The sequence below is a fragment of the Aedes albopictus genome, chromosome 3 (assembly GCF_035046485.1).
Source record: "Aedes albopictus strain Foshan chromosome 3, AalbF5, whole genome shotgun sequence".
Taxonomy (NCBI): Eukaryota; Metazoa; Arthropoda; class Insecta; order Diptera; family Culicidae; genus Aedes; species Aedes albopictus.
In genome coordinates this window covers 241,941,284-241,959,171 of record NC_085138.1, presented here as the reverse complement: position 1 = coordinate 241,959,171, position 17,888 = coordinate 241,941,284, and the positions used below count along the sequence as shown (strand labels likewise).

Genomic DNA, 17,888 nt, shown 5'->3' with positions numbered 1-17,888 from the left:
GCACTCCTGTCTGCGCAGCTCTGGGAAAAGGTGTCGAACGCTGTGAAATTGGATGCCAACGTTTACTTCTGGACAGATTCAACATGCGTGCTGCAGTGGATCAAATCTGCACCTGGAACCTGGACTACGTTCGTGGCGAATAGGGTCGCCAAAATTCAAGCCATAACGGAAGGTCGCAGCTGGGCTCACGTGTCTGGTAAAACTAATCCGGCGGATCTCATTTCTCGAGGAATCCTTCCAAACGAAATCCTAGAAAACGAACTTTGGTGGAGTGGACCCAACTGGCTTAAAACACCCAAGCATCAATGGAAAGCAAGTCCAATCCCAGATCAAATCCCTCTGGAAATGCGGAAAACGTTCGCTACATGCATTGCTAAGGAGAATTCGTTCGTTTCGGATTTCATAGAAAGGTTTTCAGAGTACAACAAACTGATTAGATCTACTGCTTACTGGCTACGACTAATTGCGAAACTGAATCACGATAATACATGCAAGGAAGGTTTTCTAACCACTGGAGAGCTGCAACAGGCAGAGGCGTTGCTCATTAGGAAGGTTCAGGACGAATACTTCTCCAAGGAAATCAAGGCGTTGCATGAAGGTTGCGCAGTAGGTCGGAATTCGCCGTTGCGCTGGTTCTATCCCCGAATCACTGAAGACGGCGTCCTGCGTGTTGGTGGGCGACTAAAGCACTCCAGCAGCTCGGAGTCAGCGAAGCACCCGATGATCTTACCGGCGAAACACCATCTAACCGAGCTGATCTTCCAATTTTATCATCTAAAGATGCTTCATGCCGGGCCACAGCTCCTTCTCGCTACCGTACGACAACGTTTTTGGCCTCTCGGTGGCAGGAACGGTGCCAGGAAGATTGTTCATCGTTGTCAACGTTGCTTTCGGGCAAAACCTTCTCGCATCGAACAACAAATGGGCGAGCTTCCTTCTTCCAGAGTAACCGTTGCAAGACCATTCTCCAGGACTGGGGTCGATTACTTCGGTCCTGTTTACATCAAGGCTGGAAGACGTCGAGCAGCGATCAAATCTTATGTTGCAGTCTTTGTATGTATGACCACGAAGGCCGTCCACTTGGAGCATGTCTCCGATCTTTCAACCGAGTGTTTTCTCCAAGCACTGCGACGGTTCTTCGCACGACGTGGAAGGTGTACCGATATTTACTCGGACAATGGTACTAATTTCGTGGGAGCTAAAAATAGAATGATCGAATTATACGATTTGCTACGAAATCAAGCCCACCGTGAAGCCGTTACCAATGAATGCTGTGGAGAAGGCGTACAGTGGCACTTCATACCACCCGGAGCGCCCCACTTTGGCGGCTTATGGGAGGCGGCTGTTCGATCGACCAAATATCACCTTCTTCGTGTTCTTGGCGAAAATGCGGTGTCTGCTGAAGATTTCCGCACCTTGCTGGTCCAGGTCGAAGGATGCCTGAATTCTCGGCCACTAACACCCATCACCGATGACCCAACAGATCTTGAACCGTTGACACCAGCTCATTTCCTGACTGGTGGACCACTTCAGGCATTACCGGATCCAGATCTTGCTTCAATCCAGCTCAACCGTCTTAATCGTTGGCAGCTAGTTCAACGTCAACTGCAAGATTTCTGGAGACGATGGAGGACGGAATATTTGTCGCAGTTGCAGGCACGAAACAAGAATTGGAAGCCTGCTGTTGACATCGCTGTAGGTAGTCTTTGTGTCATCGTTGACAGCCTACAATCACCAATGAAATGGAAGATGGGGCGAATAATCCAGCTTCATCCAGGAGCCGATGGTGTGACTAGGGTAGTTACACTGAAGACCGCTACTGGAACCATGAAACGAGCAGTCACCAAAATTTGTCTATTACCAAATCAGGATTGAAAACTACAATGAAGCGTTGCAGTAAGGATTTCATCTGAGGGTATCCAGTGCGTCGAAAAGGGGTATGTTTGTATCTTTTCAGAAGTTCCCGAGTCACTTCAGGGTGGGCGAGGATGTTGACGAACAAGATAGCTACCCTACACATTACTCAGCCAAGCACGATAATCTGTCGGACAAGGCGAGTCACTCGATTAGTCACTCAACGGTTGGAACGATCTCACCAATTTGGATGACCAGTCGACCGATGATGACCAGGAGATGCTGGGAAGAGATCGAGAGAGTTTAGTTGTCCACTACCACTACTCGCGACCGGTCACCGGAGGGCGAACCTCCGTTCGTTTTTATGTGTCCAATTTACGTAGTTTTAGAAGTTAAGAATAAATGTTTGTCGTGAAGAATAAAGTGTAATGTTGCATAGATTAAGAGAATAAACTGTGTTATGTGTGTAAATGGTGTATACTAATTGTGACCAAGAAGAAATGCTGAACTACCGAGCTCAGGGACCTCAACTTTCCAGCGACTTCTCCAAGTTAACTCGCTAGACGAAGGTCATCTGAAGGACGATAGCCAGCGGATGGACAGCGAAGTTTTAGAAGGTATCCCAACAATTTCTAAAAAAATTAGGCCCTTTGAGGGGCCACTTAGCCTTGAGATACGGACTTCAAATTTTGACACGATCATTTCTTAGCTAAAACCATCATTTTCCACTAACGAACTTGAGGAATTCCACGGAGTCATGTCAGTCGATCCTGAGCGACCATTTCAAAAATATCTGAAACTTTGCACAGTTTTTCAATTTCATATAAATCGCCATTTTTTGATATTAAACCTTCATATTCACTCACGACTAACTTTTCAAAAGGGTGTATGCGAAAATAGTTCTAAAATATTCTAAAAGCTGTACAGCAAAAACGGATTGTTCGATTGTTATAAATTTTTCAGCAAAGTTAGATAACTAAATGATGATTCCTTAGAAAATATACACTGTAAAAAATTTCTTTTTCTACTTTGAAAAAATATGATATTTGTCACAAAAACTCAAATATCTCAAAACCCTATCTTTTTACCAACTTCAATTTTTTAGGGGAAATGGCCCATTATATCAGCTATCTACCATAAAATTTTGGTGATGGTAAACTGATAAACAAAAAAGTTATGACATTTCAAACATTTCACAATTTTTACATTTAGTAACAAAAAAAAAATTTTTTTCTGTGTAAATTATTTCGAGAATTATATTTTGATGCTGATTTTATTGTAAAGGCTACCGCCTGAATTAAACAAGTTGTTTTCATGATACTTTAGTTTGATTATTCGTAATTACTATAGTATCTATTTGAAACTTAGACGCGATCCAGTGTTGTGATCAAAAATATTGAGATTGTCATACTTTTTATTGTACGTGACTGGTGAAAAAATCCCTTGATAGTGTTGAAAAGCTGTTGATTATAAGAAAAATTGAATTGAATTTATTTTTAAGACAAAAGCTGTATAATAAAAGTTTTTTTATACGCGTATACGTCTAGTTTATCCGCAAAAAAAATCCCTCTTACACACTTATTTCTGAATTGCCTGTTCGGTACTTTTTTGAAGAGATTATAACAGCAGTACGATCTCGGTAGTTTCGGTAATCGATTTTACTGAGGCTCAGTAAAACAACTGTCAAAATCGTATGGAAAAGGTAAACAATGCATTTTTGCTGAACGAGTTCGGTGCTCAGCAGTTTTAATCTCGTCAAAAAATTACCGAACTCGGTAATCAAAATTAAGTGTGTAGAGAACAGACTTTATGATCGGAAGAATGCGAGTAACTTCAACAACAACAAATGCATAAGAGGTACATACCACAGACAAACAGACGAAACGCCTAGAACAATTTTAGTGAAAATTCATCGCACAGTTCACACTATCACCACCTGGTGGAAATGTTTCACGAAACACTGCGTTGTGCAATATCGTCATCAGAAGGCGCTAGTGTGAAACGTCAAACGCAAAGAAAAACGATGGGCGCTCTTCTTGTTATGAAAGCCACAACCAAGATTCAAAATGATTGTTGAAGGCGTGGTCAATGAAAATTTCGCCAGTGTTACGTTTGTTTGTCTGTATACATACCTGACAATGCTCACGAAAAAAACAAAAAAATACTACCGCTATGAATATTAAAAATTGTATAGTATTTTTTTTCTTCAGCCACCAACACCAAACAAGTAAGTTAAAATTAATAAGTGATTTTGTTTATTATAATCTAACGAACAAGATGAACAGTCGCTTTCTCAAAGGTCTTCAACTCAACGCTCTCTTGTAGACCGTTTGATGAAAAAAAAATGTTCAAAAGAGTTACGAAATCTCACCGAAAGCACCATAGATAAACTGAAAGAGACTGGTTATGCCCAAATGTCCACATTGTGTACAAAATTACGCATTTGCACGTCCTGCCGTCTAGAATTTGACAAACGAGCCATCTGTATATCATCGGTAAAGCAGGGCGCAGGAAGTTCGAAAACGACAACAACTGAGAAATTGCCATCAGCGACATCTGTTTAAACAATTTAATTACGCCCCTTTTCAAAAATGCCCTGTAATATTCTTCAACATCTATACCCATTTCAATATTTTTAACGTTGCAAAACACGCTTTCAACATTCATCTTGAAGAAGAGGGAAAACACTTGTCCTCAAATGTAACAGCAAATTAATGAATAAACGACTAATGCGCGGAGGGCGTGATAAAATCGGAACATTACGGTACATAGTATATTATATTATATGTATATATAATATATAATAAAAACAACTTGTTTTACTCACGCAAGGCCATTAACAATAAAATCAGCATCAAACTTCAATTTCCGGCCGAAATACTTTACACTAAAAAAAATTATTACTAAATGTGAACATTGTGAAATGTTTGAATTGTCATAACTTTTTTGTTTATTTTCATGGTAGATTGCTAATACAATGGACCGTTTTCTCTAAAAAATTACGTTGGTAAAAAGATAGGGTTTTGAGATATTTGAGTTTTTGTGACAAAAATGATACTTTTTAATTTTAAAAAAGATTTTTTTCACAGTGTATATTTTCTTAGGAATCGCCATTTAGTTATCTAACTTTGCTGAACAATAAAATCAGCATCAAATCGCGATTCCCGGCCGAAATAGTTTACACAGAAAATTTTTTTTTACTAAATGTAAAAATTGTGAAATTTTTGAAATGTTATAACTTTTTTGTTTATTAGTTTACCATCACCAAATTTTTATGGTAGATTGCTAATACAATGGACCGTTTTCCCTAAAAAATTCAAGTTGGTAAAAAGATAGGGTTTTGAGATATTTGAGTTTTTGTGACAAAAATGATGTTTTTCAATGATAAAATAGATTTTTTTTCACAGTGTATATTTTCTTAGAAATCACCATTTAGCTATCTAACTTTGCTGAAAAATTCATAACAATCGAACAATCCGTTTTTGCTGTGCATATTTTTGAATATTTTTGAACCATTTTCACATACACCCTTTTGAAAAGTTAGTCGTGGCTCTAAATAAAAATTTGATATCGAAAAACGGCGATTTAGATGGAACTGAAAAACTGTGCAAAGTTTCAGTTCAATAGAAAATCATGAATTAAAAATTTTCCTTAATTTTGATGCTGTTGCTTGGAATCGCTCACTTATAACATTTCTGATTTTTGCAAAATAAGGACCGGCCTACTGCCTAATTTCACACCGAAAGCAAAAATATTAGGGGTATTCACTAAACTGAATTAATTGCTGCGTAAGCCATGATTTTCTGCTTATTTGAAATGTTTCATGATTTTGCGAATGAAATAATCAAAGATTGCCTTGGTGATCGTAACGTTTAATCAGTTTAATCAGTTTACGCTGTTAAGTGAATCCCCCTATTATTGCTGTAAAAGTTTCAATCTCGTTGGTCGCACTTATTTTAAGGCAATAAGTTGAGAGAATCTTTACCTAAATCCGGTTCAGTATTAACCCATCCTTAATTTTTCTGAGAATAATGTTCTGATTCGGCATATTCTAAATAGGCGGAACTTGCGTATTCTCGAAAGTTTTGAACTTTTCGTCTTGGGGTTTTTTAACCTATTGAACTCAAAGCAGGCGTCAAAATCTTTCCCAACCAAGCTAAATAATACGGCCAAGTTTTATGCAATTTGGTCGACAAAAACTTTCCATGATGAAGAAAACAAACCAGCTGATAATTCCCATCGTCACCCTATATCAATAAAAGCATCAATTTTCAATTCTAAACGCATTATAAGACACCGTAATTCGTGATGGTGATGGTAAAAACGAATCACTGTACTCAACGGGGTTGAACAACGTTTTTATCTTCCCGCGTCGAAAGCAGGGTAAATTTATGTTATTTATACTCACCTTTAATATTGCGAACATAAGAAGAGCATGGAAAATCAATAAAACTAGAGATACAATGAGCATCGTAATGCTGAGGCCACTGATTGTTTCACCTGTATAGATAAAAAGCACGTGTTATTTTTTTTTATTTATTATTATATTATTTATTAAAACACAAAATGTGGACACACCTTCAATAACATTAGTTGATTTCAGTGTGATGCTTGAATTAATTGCTAATAAGAATGATCCAGTCATAATCAGACCGGTATAAATGATGCCCATGACACGAAAATGTTTATTTGAAATCATCTTGGAGGATTAGTAGTCAAAGCGATGAAGACACACTATAAACTAACAATATTTGCTGCTTGGCTCTAGTTGCTCGAACGGTTGAATCTAGACTACACTGTCCCTCCCTAACCAATCTTAAATGTAGCTCTATGTTGAGTGGCTTGCTCAAGGGTGATACATGAAATATGTAATGAAAAATTTGTACATGAGTAATTCTCGCTGAAACCGGCACACTATTTACATTTTGTCTCCTCCTCCTAGTTTCCTCTGAACGTTCAAGATGGCGACCGAATTCAATATGGCCCGCCAAAGTTTGATAACTTCAAATAGTAGCTCTATAGATATATCTTTCCTCTTTTCAACAACATTTCGTTTTTAGGGGCTTAATCTTTTAGTGAGGACTTTCAGAAAATCACGAACTTAAACATTTCTAAACACAGGATTCAAAAAGTGGACCACCTCTCTCCCTTCCGCAATTGCAACACTTTTTGTATTATTTATTTTGAATTTGGTAAAATTATGACATATACACACATATATATACGTAATTTTTACGTAACCCCTCATGCAACTTCTTCCGTATGCAAAAACCACTACATATGTTTGAAACATATATGTATGAAACTGATGCCAGCGGAAGCCTTAATCGCGCCCGAATTTATTTTCATTTATTTTTTGATAAGCAGAAGAAATACCGTACGGTGTAACATCACGCTTATGACACAAAGCAAATGTGAAATTAAAAAAATCATTAAGGCTCTCAAAGACAAATGTTTACCTCAATTGCAGTGCGTCGGCAAGCTGTGCTTACAGTAAAAGGTGACAAAGGTTAAACTTAGATTTGTTTTCATCTGCGGATCGTCTTATAAATTTAATCACCAAGAACACTCTCAATTGAGAAAACTGGGACAATGGAAATTTGCGAATTCGCGGAAGCCGCGAATTCCGCGAAATTGACCATTGATCGGTCGCGAAATTTAAGAAATCCCGCGAAATTTGACAAAATATCAGTGAAGAGAATTGTTGGACAAAAGTGGCACAAAACAAGCAACATAGAAGTTGCGACGATTACTCTTTATCCCTACTGGTAACAGATAATGACATGATCTCGAATTTTTTTTGTTGCAGACAAAACAGAAGCTGAATGTTGCTTACTTTTCAACTCGTGAATAATCAATTACTACTAACCCAAAGTCAAAACTGTTTGATGATAGATCTTCAACAGAGTTGCAGTGTTTATCGACTCGAAGTTACCGTTCGAAAATCGCAATGCAAGGCTTGCAAACTCGTGGTATTGGGTTTCTTGTTGATGTTTAGACTACTGTGATAATTTGAGAATCCACTGAATCATCATTTCCCAGCGACATTCCAAACTAATCAAACTGATTTTGTTTACCTATTGTGCATCCGACGCCCCTGTGATGAACTGAACGGAGCTTGTGTATGCTAGCCGCTGCGAAGTCGTGTGCGAAATTCGACTGTGATGATAATGAATTTCGGCCGAGTCTAAATGGGTGCAAATGTCGCAATATATGATGTTTATCCTATTATTTTCAAGTTGGGACAAACTTATGTTGCATTGGGTATTATACCTCTCAAGAAAAATCAGAATATGGCGATTATCCGCCTCTGACTTCTGATATAAGCGTGATAGTCACTAATCATAACAGCGTCACCAGATTAAAAAGTATATAATTCCATTATATAGGGTTTGACAGCAAGAACACTCATTCCACTGAGCCACTCTTGCCGTTCGTCACAAATACATTCAAAAACATCTGTCACTTCGCGAAACCCACGTGCTTTTGTTTTTGACGGGAACACTTTTTCTTTTGTTCTGCTTTGTGACTGTCATGCGGCGGTATGCCTTGCGAGCGTACGACCGCCGCAGGACTCTACTGCCGGTGGACGCATAAATGTCCCATGTGCAAAAACAGACAATCGAGAAAATCGCGTCCAAAGTTCGAAAAAAGTAAATTGTCTCAACTATGAAGTATAAGTGCTGAATCGTGTTCTAACATCAACCAATTTTTAATTTAAGCACTATTTTTTGTTTTAGAGCGATTTTATAGTTCCATAGGATTTCCAATGAAACGTGACGCTTATGCGTCCACTTTTAAGAATGTTACAAATCGGCCATGCATTTTTTCAACAATTTTCGGAACAAACTACCTATTTTTATTTCCCCATATGATAGTACCCCACGATACATGGTCATGGGCTGCAAAATCTCAATATTGCCAAAAATGCACATGGGACAATTATGCTTCCACCGGCAGTCTAGTAAAAGATAAGCGCGACAATAAATTGTCGCAACAAATACAGGTTGCGACATTGTCATTTTTGTTGCGCGATGGTTGAATTTTGATTCACTATATTTTGTGAAAATAGCCTAAAAAATCGACCAATTTTGAATTTTAAAACATAAATCAGCTAGCAATTATCAACAGTGTAAAGTTATTTAGGATTCCGAGTCCAGCATAATAAAGTATAAACCATTTTACATATCTGTTTTTTTTTTCATCATATTTGTTAAATCCAAGTAAATGATTCATTGCGCATGCAAAATTGGTGTTTTCTTCAGGTTTTCTTCAACGATACGATCAAATATATGGAGCCGCAAATTCGCCGCGAAATTCACAATGTTGGTTCGCGAAATTGAAGAAATTTTGCCGTGAATTTTCATTGTCCCTAGTGATAACCATAGGCAAAACGGTTGAATTTTGGACCCCTAGAGAACGTTAGTTTGAATATAAGTCAACATCAAGGAGTATAGAGCATGATTATCACGTTAGTTTGGTCGTAGAAGCATCGACTGTCTGTTAAAAATACCCACAAAGTCATTTGTGGCTGAAAATTTGATAAAAAAAATAGCTGATTTTGAAAGCATCAACTTTCACTTTTTTGGACTCCCCGACTCATTTTGAATCTTCTTTTGGACATCCGATGTTTCAACCTATATTTTAATGAAACTACTTTCAAAGAAACTACTTCAATATGATGGTTGTAACGTTTTGACGTTCTTATTCCGTTAAAGTAAAATGAAGTTTGAATTCAGTTGGATAAATTTTGATAAACCTGTTTATTTTAATATTTTAGATTTCTATTTCAAACTTCCTTTTTTTAAATTGTTACTTTTTCAGTTTATTTGTAGTGTTCAACGTTTTTCTCTTTTTAAGCAAAATTATCATTGAATTCGATTAATGCAATTTTGTTTATACCTGATTTTGTAATTTTAGACGTGTTTGAAAGACAGCTTTAAGCCAATCAACCAAATATTTTTTTCTCTAATTTTTTTTAATTAGCGTAGAGCCTTACGTAACTAGGTCGATAGTTTTGGATGACTCACCCGATATGATACTGAGCAAACGTAACTGAGCCCCCGTCCGAGTCCTCGCTCCTCTCGGAAATTTTTCGGAGAATCAGCTGCCGGCGAGCCGGCGAAGAATGGCTGGTTGCTCAATGATCATGGGTACTCCACAGCCCACCGTCGTCGGTTGAAATTTTGCGCGCTAACTAGAGGATCTAGTAGAGTTAGGAGCAGGCACATTTCCAGGTACTTTTAGAAACCCGACAGCAGTTCTTATGCAGTTCCCCTTCCGCAGCTTACGATTTTCTTTCGCGATCCATTCCGATTGGTAGTCAGAGCACATCGTATAAATATCGTCGTTTTATGCATTCGGGAGATCTGTAAACAGAAAGTATGAATCCAAACTTGTACAAAATCTTTAAATTTACGTGTTTTTTATATTTTTTTTCTGAAATGTTTATTTTGAACTTCTTATCGCGACATTTCCGCATTAAGTCTTGGGTATATTCCCCAGACAAGAACCGTAATAAAAATCAATCAATCGATCGCATTGGAAATGGAAACAAAGTCCATTAGCGATGTTTACTTTTAACAACGTCGTCGCGAAGGGAACAATCACCTTTTTGTAACACTATCAATTACCTGCATACTTTACCTCAAGCTTTTGCTTTACCATTTTCGATAAGTCCTGTTCTTCCGATGAAGTCCCACGACGGATACCTGTAAATATAACATAAAGCAATTATTCCTTAACCTTCCAGGACGCGCGCCATCAAGCAACCGAAACTGCACCGCGCTCGTGCTGTATACAAAAAGCGAGATTTTTTGGCAGTGTTGTACTTTTTACAACAGCGCGAGCGCTGAAGGGTTAAAACTTAGACGAAACCCTGCAGGGGGATGACGAAGGGCAAAAATCATCTACCCAGCATTCAATTCAACATGGCGTCCAATGTTTTGTTTTGATTGCTTAATTCATGGAAAAAATGCGCTGGAAACATCGACGCTGCTTCGCTGCTACATATAATATCGTGCAAAGTGATAAAGAAAGAGAAACAATCATCAGAAACAACGATTTTGTTTAAAATGTGTAATTTCTGAAATAAGCACTAGCAACACACGAGCCACACACCCGAAAATCAGGAGCAAGTTAGGGTAAACCGACCAGAAAGTGGGTACCAAAACGTGCCGTACCAAAAATGATGATGGGATGAGCGGCGATGTACCGAGTTTGACAGCCGTGTCACCCCACTGGACGAAACGTACTATAGGGCACTGCATTGTTATGATTTAGTATGGGATTTTGACGTTTCTTGGCCTTGTTGTTTACAAAATTTATGTAAGAGTGAAAGAGAAGGAGAGAATTTCGTGCAGTGCCCTATATGCTCCCCCGGTTTATCGAAGAATTCCTTTTTTTTTCTCGTTTCTCCTTCCGCGACGAGCATCACCGATTTTGACTATTGTTTTTGTTTTAATTTCTTGGTTGGTAGTAGAACTTGCATGCAAGATTTTATGCTGTCAGTTTACATTGGATGTTTACATGGAGCTGTGCGATATTTTTTTGCAGATTCTTAGTTTTGTCAAATTAAGTTTGATATTTAGAATTTGTTTCTGCTTACGTTTATGCAGCGTTCGATTGCAAATGAGTCAGAGCTTTGATGTGCAATCAGCTGTGGTTCAGTGCCGTTACGTTAAGGAAAATCAGGGATGAGGTCAGACGCAATGAGCTGATGGACTCTGATGATCCGAGTTTAAGCAGTTTGGTTTACGATTGTGTCAACAAGAGTGTTGATGATGCAACCAGCTGTAGTTCCGTTACGTTAAGGAGACACAGGGAGGTCAGACGCAATGAGAAATTGATGGACTCTGAGGATCCGAGTTTAAGCAGTTAGATTCGCGAATGTGTCAACGAGAGTGTTGATGATGCAACTAACTGTAGTTCCGTTACGTTAAGATCACGGCTATGTTCAAGAAGTAACGGTTATGTAAGTTGTTTGACAGTGGAAAATTCCCTTTGTGGTAGTCGTGTTCGAGTCTTTCCGTATTGTTAATTGCTCTATGGCCATCAATGTAAACTGGACATAAGTTTTGTATTTTACGTTAAGTTTGATTCAACTGTGTAGTTTTTCTTTTCGAGTGTTTTGTGAGTTATGAAAATATGATCAGTTTCTCTGATCAAATTATCATAAAACTGAGTGGTGATGTAACGTTTTGACGATTTTATTCTGTTTAAGTAAAATAAAGTTTGAATTCAGTTGGATAAATTTTGATAAACCTGTTTTTTTTCAATATTTTAGATTTCTATTTCAAAGTTCGTTTCTTTACATTATTACTTTTTTCAGTTAATTTGTAGTTTTAGACATTTTTATCTTTTTAGGAAAAATCTTATTTGGATTGGATTCAAATAAGTTTTAAGCGTTTCATTTAGCAGAGATTATCCGTTTCGTGTAAGGTTGGTGTCTAGGCTAAGCTAATGACGATTCATGTTACGTATCTTATAGGACTTTTTCGATGACGCAAAATAGTTTTAACGGCCATGTGCGATTTGGATTTGGCGCACTTGTAAATAATAATTTGTAGATTCAATAGACGACTGTGTCAATAGCAGGAAATTTACTTGAGGATTGGACTTGACTCCATCACTTCATAGTTGAGTCGGCTGAAGAGCAGAAGTAAGCTCCGGCGACCTTCTCCCAGTTTGTTCTGTATTAAAGGTGTGTAGTGTTTGTTAGAGTTATAGTTTAGTGAATTAGTGTTGTTTGGAGCTTGGTTTGGAGTGAATTTTAATTAAATTGTCTTTGTTTTTCGTTTCGTTATTATTTATATTGGATTTTGTCGCCAGGGGCAGACACTCTGCTCCCTGTGCACAAACTTGTTATTTCAAAGGTAATGTTCAATTGAATTCGTTTTTAGTGTATATTGTTTTGATTTTGTGTCTCGTCTTTGGACCTTAGCGTCCAAGATGCTTTTAATTTTGGACTTTAAGCCATATTCAGTGCTCTACTGGTGCTCTTCTCGCCCGCCAATTACTGGCAGCCAAACGGAGTAAAGGGAGACCTTCCGGCCTACCTGCGTGCGGTTGCGCATGATCGGGCAAAGTACCGGACCGCCGACACCCCCTCTGCATCGTTAATTCGGCGAACAATCGGAAGAGCCCACCAGAGTGTCTGAAAGCTCATGTATACTTCAATGAGATAGTGTGCCATGCGCATGTTTGAAAATGTGTTTCAAGAAATTTGCGAGATTTGAAATCGTAGCACGCTCATAAAAAATCTAATGTATGTCTTGTGAGACTCGTCTCATTGAGATTTTTGGCAGTTGAAATTAGCGAATTAAAGAAATTGTTTTAGAGGCCCGTATCAGATCTTTTGAACCTGGTCTTGCCCGGATGAAGAACACAGACTTGGAAGTGGATGATTTTCATGGGATTTAATAAGCTGAGATCGATAATCCAGCAAAAATGGCTTGATTGTCCAGCGATAAAATGTATTTAGATTTTAGTTGTACGTATCGACGGTGAAAACAATTGACATACACAAAAAAACAGGTTTTTTTTGCAGACACACCATGTGGGCCGTACTGATTCCAACACCTTACCAGAGTAAATGACCACCAATCAACAGGATTTAGAAACCTAGTAAGATGTTGGGGTCTATACGACCCAGAACGGCATGCTGGGCGTGCACTACGCCGGCCTGATGTGCCAATCCTAACATCCTAGGTGGATTAAAGAATATTTCTTTTCCTGTCCATTTATCTCTTGAGAAAGTTTTCATGATTTCTGACACTCCCTTTCTTATGAGAAACTCTCATATGATGACTTGTGTTTCTCGCGTTTTGTGTTATACGAAAAAAAATTTCAACCACCTTCTCCTTGATTCATCTTTACGTAATTAATGGACGTTAATATATGCAGATTTTACAGGTGTATTTGGGTTTGCATTCCGCAACATAATAAAAAAATGATGTCGGTCGTTGTGAATCATTGCTACTACATAAAAAATCTGGGTTTCACATGGGTTTTGTTCACGGATATCATAAAATGAAAGAAAAAAGTGTAGCTCGCTAGGTGGCTCATTTCTTCGGAAATTGCAACCTGCGCTTGCACTGTTTTATAAATTCTATTTGAAATTAATAGTGATGTCCGCGGTGCTTTGCTGTTTGCTGTTGGTGATGCCAATTTTGTCTCCAATAACTTAAGTTCACATGCACATTGACCAAACGCAGTGGGATTGTTGTAGGAAGAAACTCTTGAAGCTGCAAAAATCAAATAATTTTTAAAAGCTAGTTTATGATTACCTACCCGACTCGACAACTTTTTGGCATAATGACAGGTGCTTTGAGACTTGTCTCATTGAGATGGCTCATTGAGACTCGCAATGCTAATGTGATGTGCGCTAGCATCGCGAGTCTCAAGCTCACAGAATTTTCATGTGCTCAAAGCCAACTTTTCTCAATCTCGTAATGAGATTTGTGCGTACAGATACTCTGGAGCCCACCGTCGTCGACAATTGGCCACGAAGAAAGCATCGTCAACGACCAAAAACCTGCGCAGGTACGTTATCTATGGCCATGATTGCACACACATACAACACACGCACACGTACACAACTCATTTTGACGCTCATTTTGTGAAAGACAATATACATTCAAATGAATTCAATTGCTTTGTTTTACTTGTTTCTATTGTTTTTTTTTATTTTAATTTTTGTTTAGAAGAACCGTTAAATAAATTCATTTCAGCATCATTTAATAGTTTGGTAGTTGTTTTCAATTCCGTTTCGTTACGTAAGTTTCCGTTATTGATCAGTACCTTCTATTTGTATAGTAGATTCGATGCGTTTAAGTATTTTACTTCACTCATCGACCGTTCGAGGAAGCCCTTGAGATAAGAGTCGTCGATTTAGTCGGGCAAACTTTTAAATTTACCGGTGGTCTCTCGTTCGCGAGAGTGGCGCAAAAGCCAACGAGTTTTGTAAACCTCTTAAGCGAATTCAACGAACGGTTACATGGTTCACATTCTAATCACTTGATTGACAAAAGCTAATAAGAAGAACTTCGCGATTTAAACGCGCCAGAACGATAAACATTGTTGTATACATCTGCTGGAGGAAAAGCACCACATTCTCTTTTTGTAAGCATGTTGCGTCACTCACATGGATGACGACATTGATAAAAAAATGATTTCAAGGCAAATGGTATTTTTTGAGAGGAAATGATTAATAGCCATCTAATCTTTCGTATGAGTCTTGGTAATTGAAACCAGAGGGTCCAAAATATATTATAGGGATCTAATTTATATTGATTAGCTTAATACTCGAAAAGAATCGACTTAAACAGGGTGACTGGTAACTAAGATTTTAGATTGTCCCAAAAAGTATTGGCAAGACAATACATTTTTGTTTGCATCTTAATATATTTATCAACTTTATTTGAAGATATGACGATGCCACTCCTTGAATTTTCAAGAGCACAAATCTTATCAATTCAAAAAAGGGTTTCCACTGGAAAGTTGATCCATTGATCATCACCAGTGCAGTAATAAAACAATTGATCAACCTTCCAGCGCAAACTGACATTTTGTTCTTCAGATTTGCGCTTGTTAAAATTCTAGGAGTAGCTTAGTCATATCTTCCCCTTACAACTAGTTTTTTATTATTAAACTAGCTGTCCCGACAAACGTCGGCCTTTTTGACTCACAGCTACAAAGAGCAAATTCATCTGTTTGGGAACCAGGTCCATAGCATAAAAATTAAATAAAATCTCATTGTTTCTGTTGCCCAAATAAACATTTTCTGTGTAACCGTTCACTAAACTGTTCTTGAGGGTCGATAAAGTGCGGTGACTTAAGGTGAAACTTCAAGAAATCCCATTGCAATTTTTCATACAAAGCTTAGAGGCACAAATCTGACGAACGAAGCATCGAACCACGCCGCTTTTGATTATCCTGGCTTTGCTCACTTGCAAAAAGGCAGCTTTTCCAAATAAAGGTCATTTGATCACGAATTTTTAAGATTTGTGCTCTTGAAAACGTGAGTAGGGGTCCAAGTCGGCCATTGTGGCAGCCATATTGGTATTCTTTGAAGTTTCTCCTTAAGCGCCACTCTCAGAGAGTGACCACCAGTCGTGTTGAAGTATGCCCTACTATGTTAGAGAATATTTCTCTCAGGGAGGTGCGGCTCAAATAGCGTGTGTTCTGGCATCCAGCGGCTGAGTACGAAATGCTGCATCACGCCCAGCTAGATCCAAGATGGTAGCCCCATCAGCGTGATCGTCCCTGTGTTGGTTGGGACGTTAGAAAGTACAGGCACGATGGCCCTCCGGCGAGACAGGAGCGTTGGCGAATAACAATAACATTGTGAATAACATAAGAGAAAATACGACACGATACAATCGCCAAAGACTCACGCGACGAAATAAGGACTACGATTGGAAACTTGGAACATGGAATTGCAAGTCATTTGGTTTCGAACTACATCCCCGCAACTTCGACATCGAGGCGTTGCAGAAACTTTTTTGGATAGGACAGAAAGTGTGGAAAAGCAGGCATCGAGCGGATACCTTCTAATAAAGCTGTGGCACCACCAATGAACTGGGAACAGGATTTTTAGTGTTGCGAAAGACGCGACAACGTGTGATTGGGTGGCAGCCAATCAACAATAGGATGTGCATGTTGAGAGTTAAGGGTCGTTTCTTCAACTACAGCATCATCAACGTCCACTGTCCACACGAAGGTAGACCTGATGACGAGAAAGAAGCGTTCTACGCGCAGTTAGAGCAATCATACAATGGTTGCTCGCCACGTGACGTGAAAATCGTAGTCGGCAACATGAACGCGCAGGTAGGGAGGGAGGAAATGTGCAGACCGATATTCGGGCGAAACAGCCTGTACGCCGTATCGAATGATAACGGCCAGCGATGCGCAGCCTTCCGTGGTATGGTAGTCCGAAGCACCTTCATTCCCCGCAAAGATATCCACTAAGCCACCTGGAGATCACCCGACCATCAAACAGAAAACCAAATCGACCACGTTCTAATTGACGATAAATTCTTCTCGGATATAACCAATGTCCGCACATACCGCAGTACGAATATAGATTCGGATCACTACTTAGTCGCTGTATGCATGCGCTCAAAACAGTTATCACCACGCGTAGAAGTGTCTCAAGACTACGCGTAGCAGTTAGCAGTGGCCCTACCAACGGAAGAACAGCTTGGCGCAGCTACACTTGAAGATGGCTGGAAGGACATCCGATCCGCCATAGGTAGTATCTCGGCTGCAGCACTAGGCTTCGCGACTCCGAATCACAGAAACAGCTGGTACGACGGCGAATGGGAACAGTTGAAAAACGAGAAGAATGCAGCATGGCACAGTGGCGGGGCTCCATACAAATGCCGGACAAAACCTAAAACTTTCTCCAAATGCACTGAAATTCACATGTCTACATAATTTGGGTGTGCTGAATCTATTTCTGGCATCAAAAATTACATAACTTGCATTATGTTTGTATAAAAGTAGGTTTAAAGTATTAAAATAGCCTTGGTTTCAATAAAAATAATAAAAAGCTCATAATAAATAAGTCGGCATCATGTTTATTTGTTTTGGAATATAGTTTTAGTGCTCTATGTTATAAAAAAAAAAAGATTGGATGATATGTTAATCTACATAGTTTACTTGATGAAGCATGTAGAATTGTATAAAAATGCGAGTTAACAAGGCAAAAATGCTACACACTTTTTATTAAGTGAGGGTTACATTCTATTCACCATGTCCGCTTGTCACACAGCGAAAATAACAATGACGATATCTCATACCACATCTAGGTGGAACAAAAGTCGACAATACAAGCTCACAACACAGACAAACCGACATCTCATGCTACTCACTTCCCATTGATCCTCGTATTAACAGTTAGTTCAAATAATCGGTAGTTCGTAAATCGTACACTCATGGCTCTCGCATTATTTTTGCTCCTGTTTGACGTTTGTTCACTACCGCCACCTAATTATGAGGTTGCGAAACATTGGCATTGATTAACGGATTGA

The 17,888-nt window shown here is 38.7% G+C and overlaps 1 protein-coding gene across 2 annotated transcripts in view; it reads right to left on the bottom strand.

Moving 5' to 3' along the window:
- The window catches only part of LOC109415909 (uncharacterized), a 35,637-nt gene extending 25,068 nt beyond the window's left edge, over positions 1 to 10,569 (bottom strand). The window contains exons 1-2 of one of the 2 annotated variants that reach the window (XM_062859798.1): positions 10,488 to 10,569; positions 6,263 to 6,354 (exon numbers count right to left, since the gene is read on the bottom strand). In XM_062859798.1, the coding sequence (XP_062715782.1) occupies positions 6,263 to 6,354; positions 10,488 to 10,521 (126 nt within the window). In that variant the 5' untranslated portion in view covers positions 10,522 to 10,569. Of the gene's footprint in view, positions 1 to 6,262; positions 6,355 to 6,432; positions 7,604 to 10,487 lie in introns of those variants that run through there. The other variant, XM_062859797.1, reaches the window with a different exon arrangement.
- Between the last annotated feature and the right edge of the window lie 7,319 nt (positions 10,570 to 17,888).